This window comes from Scyliorhinus torazame, chromosome 18 (genome assembly GCF_047496885.1).
Source record: "Scyliorhinus torazame isolate Kashiwa2021f chromosome 18, sScyTor2.1, whole genome shotgun sequence".
In the NCBI taxonomy this organism is placed as follows: Eukaryota; Metazoa; Chordata; class Chondrichthyes; order Carcharhiniformes; family Scyliorhinidae; genus Scyliorhinus; species Scyliorhinus torazame.
Window position 1 is genome coordinate 89,671,676 of NC_092724.1, and position 8,801 is coordinate 89,680,476.

General features: G+C 45.8%; 1 protein-coding gene across 2 annotated transcripts in view; it reads right to left on the reverse strand.

Annotated features, from left to right (window-relative positions):
• Nucleotides 1-8,321, reverse strand: part of LOC140395363 (serine/threonine-protein kinase SBK1-like) — a 28,561-nt gene extending 20,240 nt beyond the window's left edge. The window contains exons 1-2 of one of the 2 annotated variants that reach the window (XM_072483018.1): nt 8,055-8,321; nt 2,766-2,936 (exon numbers count right to left, since the gene is read on the reverse strand). In XM_072483018.1, the coding sequence (XP_072339119.1) occupies nt 2,766-2,934 (169 nt within the window). In that variant the 5' untranslated portion in view covers nt 2,935-2,936; nt 8,055-8,321. Of the gene's footprint in view, nt 1-2,765; nt 2,997-8,054 lie in introns of both variants that reach the window. The other variant, XM_072483017.1, reaches the window with a different exon arrangement.
• Nucleotides 8,322-8,801: the final 480 nt, after the last annotated feature.

Sequence of the window (8,801 nt, forward strand, 5' to 3'; positions counted from 1 at the left end):
CGGGGCCCACCGATCCGCGGGCGGGCCTGTGCCGTGGGGACACTCTTTTCCTTCCGCCTTCGCCACGGTCTCCACCATGGCGGAGGCAGAAGAGACTCCCTCCACAGCGCATGCGCGGGGATGCCATGAGCGGCCGCTAACGCTCCCGCGCATATGCCGCCCGGCAATTTAATTTCCGCGCCAGCTGGCGGGGCACCAAAGGCCTTTTCCGCCAGCTGGCGGGGCGGAAATCAGTCTGGCTCGGGCCTAGCCCCTCAAGGTGAGGGCTTGGCTGGTCAAGGGGCGGAGGATTCCGCACCTTTGGGGCGGTGCGATGCCGGACTGATTTGCGCCGTTTTTGGCGCCGGTCGGCGGACATCGCGCCGATACCGGAGAATTTCGCCCCATGAGTCTGAAGCCCACCACAACAACAACTTAAATTCAGTCACTTTAATTCATCTGGCAGGAAGAGCTTGTCTCTCAGCAGTGACCATGAAACATGAAGGTTGTTGTAAACACCATTCTGGTTCAATAATGTCCTTCAGGCAAGGAAATGTGCCCTCCTTAACCAGCCTGGCCTTTTGATTGCAGGCCTACAGCAATGTGGTTGATGCTTTACTGTCCTCTAAAATGGCCTAGCCAGCTACCCAGTTGGTTGTTGAAGGCTATTACGCAATAAATGCTGAACCTGTCAGTGACTCACGCATCCTATGAATGAATTCTCTCTGGCGGTTACCAAAGTTATCAAGTTTCAACGATAACTGCACAAATAAGTCAGAAGTTGAGCTTTGCTCGACATGAACTCAACAGGTTTAATCAAAGCAGCCACAAGGATAATGTGAATGTCACTTTGGAAATTGGGCGTATTTCAGAGCTTTCGGCTGTACCACTGCACATTGCCAGGTAAACACAGAGAGAGTTCTATTTTGTATTGCGCCCAGCTTGAAGTAAGCCATTATTTAATTGGATATGAAGTAATGTCACATAGCTGGAGTTTTGTAGAGAGAGCTTTGTTCTTCAACTGAACAAAAGCAACAACTTATATGTATTTGACATCCTTACGGCAAAAAAATGTCCCAAGGTACTTAAGTAACAATAACAATAATAACAATCTTTATTAGTGTCACAAGTAGGCCTACATTAACACTGCAATGAAGTTACTGTGAAAAACCCCTAGTCGTCACATTCCGGCGCCTGTTTGGGTACACTGAGGGAGAATTCTGAATGTCCAATTCACCTAACAAGTACGTCTTTTGGGACTTGTGGGAGGAAACCGGAGCACCCGGAGGAAACCCACCCAGGGAGAATGTGCAGACTCTGCACAGACAGTGACCCAAGCCGGAATCAAACCTGGGTCCCTGGCTCTGTGCTAACCATTGTGCAATCGCCAGACAGGAACTGACGCCAAGCCAATGATCAAAGGCTTGGTCAAAAAGTGTATCCTAACGAGGGTCCCAAGTGTCAGTGTGGCTCAGTTGGTACCACTTTTACTTCTAAGCCAGACGCTTCAAGTGTAACTGCAGAGACTCGGGCACAACAATCTAAGCTGGTGCTTCATTGCAGTACTGAGGGAGTGCTGCAGTGTCAGACATGCTGGGCTCTCCACGAGACAAAAATCCAAAACTCTGTCTGCCCCGTCGGCTGGAGGTAACATATTCCATGGTATTATTTACAATAAGAGCATGGGTGTTATCTGAGATCAAACCCAAAACCAATGTCACAAAACCAGATGATCTGGTCATTATCACATTGCTGTTTATGGGAGTTCACGGAGTGCAAATTGGCTGATCTTACAACAGTGACTACACTTCCAAAGCACCTTATTGGCTTTAAAGTGCATTGAAATATCCTGAGGTTATGAAAGGTGGGATATATCTGTAAGTTTTTCCTTTTTAAAATGAGGAAGGTAGAGAGGTGGAGGGTTTAAGGAGGAAACTTCAGATCTTAGGGCTTAAACAGCTGAGGCAAAATGAGCAGTGGTGTTATAATGAGGATGTGCAAAATAGGGGCTGTTTAGCACAGGACTAATTCGCTGGCTTTGAAAGCAGACCAAGGCAGGCCAGCAGCACGGTTCAATTCCCGTAACAGCCTCCCCGAAATGTGGCGACTAGGGGCTTTTCACAGTAACCTCATTTGAAGCCTACTTGTGACAATAAGCGATTTTCATTTCATTTCAAAAGATTGGATTGAAAGAAACATCTTGTTCTTGCTGAGTCATAGAGCTTGGGAAAACTCTGGAGGCAAGGGGAGATTTGATCAAGAAGGGTGGCACGGTGGCATAGTGGGGGTGGCACAGTGCTTAGCAGTGCTGCCTCACAGCGCTAGGGATCTGGGTTCAATTCCAGCCTTTGGTGACTATGTGGGTTTCCTCCGGGTGCTCCGGTTTCCTCCCATAGTCCGAAGATGTGCAGGTTAGGTAGATTGGCCATGCTAAATTGCTTCTTAGTGTCCACAGATGTGCAGGTTATGGGGTTTTACAGGGCTAGGGCGGGGGAGTGGACCTGGGTAGGGTGCTCTTTCAGTAGGTCGATGCAGGCTTGATGGGCTGAGTGGCCTCCTTCTGCACTGTAGGGATTCTATGGATTTAAACATATGCATGAGAACTGTTATCTGAAGACATTGGAAAACATTGTGGGACAATGTTGTGAGACAATGGATGGAGAGGCCCTTACCAAACTTGTCTCATGTTTGATGCCAAGAGTCGATGTGACGAAAGAGGATGTTTAGTGTAGTGTAGAGTGTCACTCTACAATTATTAAGAAACTACCACTGCAACTGGTACATACCTCTGACCTTATGGATAACCAGGTCAACCTTGCCATAGGTGCCTTTTCCGAGCTCTCTAATCACCTCATAGTATTTATTCACCTCCAGCCTCTCCAGGTTCTGAGCTGTGAGCAGCTGGAGCTCCTCCAGAACATCGCTCGCTCCTCGAGTCATCAGTGAAGAATTCATGGCTGTTAATGGAGGCAAAGTGGATCAAGATCACTCCCAGCTCCAAACTCAGATCTTTCTCCCTGCAGGAAAAATGAAGCATTATCAGCACACGTCTGTCATCGCATGGTTTACATCGTGTCACTCTATTCAAACCTTAATTGTTTACCTCAACCTACTTTAGCAATGATTAATCCCCAGCATCTCACCCATCAACCTCCCTCTCTGTGACAACAATCATTCTTCGGACTAGGACAGATGATTTGCTGTCACTTGGGCACTGCTACATCCATTGCCCCCTGTACTGTTTATGCAATAGTCTGGCAACAAACACCAGTACACAAATTAAGTCCAGAACTTTGTAGGCTTGTTCAGGGGGTCGTTACAACAAATCACTTCCTTCACACTTTTCTTCCCCCAATCAATTTCTATCTAATTTCCACTTTTGAGTCAAATCATAAATATTCAATCTCACGTTCACTATGCCAATCAAAGCCCAATATCACCAAAACTGCCATCCACTATTGCCCATACTGGGACTCATTTATCTGAGTCTATCATTAAACAGTCTGCTAATCACAGGGATATCTGTCCATTAACATCCTGCTCCGTCAGTCATATCTATATCGACCTAGTAATATCTGGCCTGTCAAATACAGTGATATCTGCCCAGTAATGTCTGATACATGTACTCCGATTTTCTAGAACAGTCATCCTATCCCAATGTGTTTGAAGTTCCTTGTCATGTCTGAATCTCTCAGATTTGGCATCACTACACTATATATCAGAACATAGGTCTTTGGTTATTACTGGACAGCTATCAAATGGAACAAAAATTCTCATATCTCAGATATGATAACTAGATTGGCAGACTAGATTGGCAGAAGATCAACCAAATTTTGTTTGACTGCATCACCTTCACTTACAGGTCATAAGAGATTAGGAGTTGGGGTTCAGCTCTAGTAAGGTCACGAACTGAGATCGTGTTTTCAGACCCTGTATATTGCCAAGAACTTGGTTTTCCTTCACACCCAAGCTGAGCCTAACCTGGAATATTTCATTGTGACTGGACTTGAGGCAAATGAATTTGCATTTAAGTAGCATATTTTTATATGCATCCCATGCTTGGGAGTCTTGACGATCTTTACAAACAACAGACCACTTTTGAATTACAGTCACTGATGGTAGACAAATGTGCCAATGGATTTATGCACAGAATGATCTCATAAACAGCAAGTGATTGAATAATTTGTTTTGGTGTTGTTGGCCATGAAAAGGGCACCATATAAAAAGAAAATCCATGCTCTTTGAATACTGCTATGCAACCTTTTACTGGTTTAATGTTTCATCCAAAGGCCAGCGCCTCCCGGCAGTGCTGCACTGCCCCAGGACTGCATTGGAGCCTGGATTGCCATAGTATCCCTGCAGTGCAGAAGGAGGCCATTCGGCATATTGAATCTGCACCAGCCCTTGGAAAGAACACCCTACTTAAGCCCACACTTCCCTCCTATCCCCTTAAGCCAATAACCCCACCTAACCTTTTGGACACTAAGGGGCAATTTAGTATGGCCAATCCACAGAACTTGCACTTCTTTGGGCTGTGGGAGGAAACCGGAGCACCCGGAGGAAACCCATGCAGTCATGAGGGGTAAGTGCAATCTCCACACAGACAGTCACCCGAGACCAGAATTGAACCCGAGTCCCTGGAGCTGTGAGGCAGCAGTGCTAACCACTTTGCCACTGTACCACCCATGCATAATGCCACCGTGCCGCCCATATATGCTGAAGACTTGGTCAACACAGAGTCTGAGTGATCGAAGCCACCAATCCAGGCTTTCCCAAGTAGCTTAGCCAGCAGAGTAGCTATTTTTCTCTGAGACTCAAGTCACACAGCGCCCAAATGAATGTCCATTGTCAGTTCCTGTTTTAGGTGGCTGAACTTGGCTGGGCTGGTTCAAGTTGCACAAAAATTGGGAAGACGCCTGGCTCCTGATTTATACAAAAGCAAATGACTGCAGATGTTGGAATCTGAAACAAAAACAGAAAATGCTGGACAATCTCAGCAGGTCTGACAGCATCTGTGGAGAGAGAAGGGAGCTAACATTTTGAGTCTGGATGACTCTTTGTCAAAGCTGATTTATATCCTGATTTATATCCACCGAGGCCAGTTAGTGAGAGGAGGGTTCCAATGCGATGACAATCCAGCGCCTTTACAGAAAGTTATGGAGATTGGAGAGCTAAATCTAACATGTTCCTCGGTGCCCTTTCAATAAAGTCTGTTTACCAAATAGAGATTACAAGGATGAAAGCCGTGTGGAGAGGCGTCATCACACATCTTATGGGTGATGTGGAAATGATGCGAGGCTCATCATTCTCCAGAACCAAACAGTTTACATCAAGACCTTTAACACCGGAGACAGTGATACTCTGAATCACTTAGCTGTGTGTGTGTGTTTTAATTCAACATGTTTGGGTAGTTCAAACCTTTCATTTAAACCTGGTGAATTGGAGCAATTGCAATACTGGGAAAAAGGACTGATTTCTATCTCTGAATCTCTCTGCCCTCCAATTTATCATCCTCTGTCTCTGCTCTTCCCAGTTTCACCCATCTGTGCTGGCCTGTCTCTCAAGTCATCCATTTCCATTTGACTTATTTCCTTATCTCAATGTTTCCTCCTTTGCAGTTCCACCTTTCTTGCTCTCAGTGGGCGGCACAATAGCACAATGGTTAGCACTGTTGTTTCACAGCTCCAGGGTCCCAGGTTCGATTCCCTGCTGGGTCACTGTCTGAGCGGAGTTTGCTCATTCCCCATGTATCTGCGTGGGTTTCCTCCGGATGCTCCGGTTTCCTCCCACAGCCCAAATGTGCAGGTTAAGTGGCCATGCTAAATTGCCCTTAGTGTCCAAAAAGTTAGGTGGGGTTACTGAGTCATGGGGCGAGGGTGGAGGTGTGGGCTTCAGTAGGGAGCTCTTTCCAAGGGCCGATGGACTTGATAGTCTGAATGGCCTCCTTCTGCACTGTAAATTCTATGATTCTCTGTTTTCTTTTCCCTTTCTGTCCTTCAGCTGCCATCTCCTCCTTTTTACGAGCACCCTCTGTGTACATCTCCTGTTTCTGTCCATCGCCAATATTGCGTGACCAGCTTGCCTAATGCGACACAACCCATAATACCCAAATCAGCACCTTTAAAAATATTAACACGTCTCCCTGTAAATAAAGCATCACCTCAAGCCTGCCTTGCAGCGAGATGCTGAATATCAATCCCCAAGATTATCCTGACACTGCAATTCCGAGGCACTGATTACAATGTATGGGTCAAAAGGGATTTCTGCTCAAGATTCACTGAGCAGAAAATATATTTAACAGGGGCTTTGGAGGTTCTGCAGGATGAAGGAGGTTAGGAAACAGACATAATTTGTTAATTAATTAAGAAAACATGAAAATAGACAGTAAATTAAATATTAAGATTTGTAGAATACCCAGACCCTTGAAGGTACTCATTTTTTTATGTGTTACTTACATAATGATGAAGCACAGAAGGAGACCCTTCTGCCCTTTGTGCCCCTACTAGTTCTTTGAATAGAGCTATCCAATTAGTCCCACTTCCCCTGCTCTTCCGCCACAGCCCTGTAAAATATTTCTTCAATCCTCTTTTGGGAGTTATTACTGAATGTGTCTCCACCACATCTGCTAATCACAACAACTCGCCCCGTAACACAAAATGTATACTCATCTCCTCGCTGTTTCTTCTGCTAATTATGCAAAGGAAAGGGATCTGGAAGGTTCAATTCCCTTGCTGACCACTCATTAGGATCAAGGCTGTTTAATATTCATTCATTTTGCCTCGGCCAATGAATAATGAAATTAGAAGGAATGAAAGCTATCCGAAAAAAACAACCAAGGATAGAAAGACCAGGGGAGCGGGTCAATAACACACACAAAACACAGGGACATCGACCACAAGGTACAGCTCCACTATTCTGGGGCTTCTTAATGTTGGGTTTGGCCACAGAACATGACCACAAAGGACAGTTGTGTCAGGTACGTTTAATGCACATTCTCAAACAGATTCGCAGTCAACATTGGTGAATGGCAAGTGCTGCACTGCTGTGAGTGACTTGAGCATCCTGCAATTCTCACCCACCCTCAATACTATTTAAACACACACTAACTGATCTATCCATACAAACACAGCTTGGACCCCTTGATCCAAAATAAAGCCAAACATCTCAAATCGCACCCAATGCAGAGAGATCTTTAACAATGCAGATTGTTTTTTTGCAAGATGCTGGTTGTTTTTTGGAAAGCAAAACAAGCCTCCAGCACCTGCCTTTCGGAATCCCATGAGGCAGAATCATAACAACAAATGTGTCCCGCCCTCCCCCCACAACCCCCAGAAGGTAATAAAACGGCGTCCCCGTTGAGTGCAGTCATATCACTTTGCTCCCTATTATTTATTCAACTATTTGAGTTCAAAGACAAAAAGGAAAAAGAAGCATTTTATTTCTTCTGAAATTCTCTAAAACGTTGTTCGCCCTCTGCATATTAAGCAAGACAAGAATGCTGCTTTGAGGGAACTGTGCAACGTTCAGAAAAAAGACTCGCACGTCTGAATTGAGTGCGGAGCACCGCAGTAGCACAATGCACTGGAAAGGACAGACTGAGGCATCAGCTGGATTTCCTGAAACCGCTGCCCTGGTGACTAGCCGGCTGCATTCGTGCCAGGATCAACCTTGCATCCTCTCATTTCTGCACTGCACCCATTTATACAATGGGCATAGATTAAATCTTTTGACAACCCTGCAGCCGGCGATCTTCTCTTGTCCGCTGTCCCTATGTTTGCGTGTGCACAGAAGAGTTTGACATGAGACAAACATACAAGCAATTAATATTGCCCACATATTTGAGATTAACGCATGCAAATTAATAGGTGTATAACTATATGCATTCTCACTGAAGAATATTAATTCTTATATTGCATTCCTTATGGTCGTTATTCCATAAGCAAATTAACATAGCAAAAAAATATGTTCTCCCACTGCTGACATGTTCGCTTGTTGTGGTTTTCGATTGTTTATGCAACATAAAAACCCAATCTCGTCTTTTTTTTAAATTGCTGTGCAGTTGCAAGGTGCCTCACCTTAGTGCTGGGATACCTGGCCACTGTGCAGCCCAGATGGAGGGCAAGGATGGAATTGGCTGTGTCTGCAGCAACCTCTGATGGCAGCATTGACTTGCTCCTTTGTTTGAGAGTGCCTGCTCCTCTTGCCTTTGACTTGTCCCTTGTGATGGTGTTTTGTTTCCTCTCTCCCTCAGATGGAATTGCTGTTCATTACCACCCCCTCAGTTTACCATAAGAGCTCTCGTCTCTCACTCCTGCTTTCAGCTGCCAGCTGAGGGACATTTAAAGGGACCCAGACCAACCAGCTGACAAGTCGGTGCCGCCCAGCATCTTCAATCCTCCCTCCAATCGGAAATCCCCGCACCGCAGCCATCCGCCAGTGAAAATGCAGCCTCGGAAAACCAGCGCCAATCACAGCCCGGCTCAGCTGGACCAATTGGGAGAAGGTCGATGTCGGCCAATGGAAAGGCAGTGTGGAGCCCAACCACCAACCAGGGCTGGCCCCCACATCAAGCCGACTGGGTGCTCAGAGCGGGCAGAGAGAGAGATTCAGAGAACAAAACACCTCTATCTGCACATATGCAAGACAAGCACAAAACAGTGTGTGGAACCCATCAGCCTTCAGATTGCAATGTTGAATTGACATTGCAATGTATTCCCAGCAAGACTCCTGAGCTATTTACCTGTTCCAAACATTAGATTCTCTTGGGGATGGGGGCAGTCCCACACCAACAAGAATGCCCAGACATGCAAATGCCACAGGCT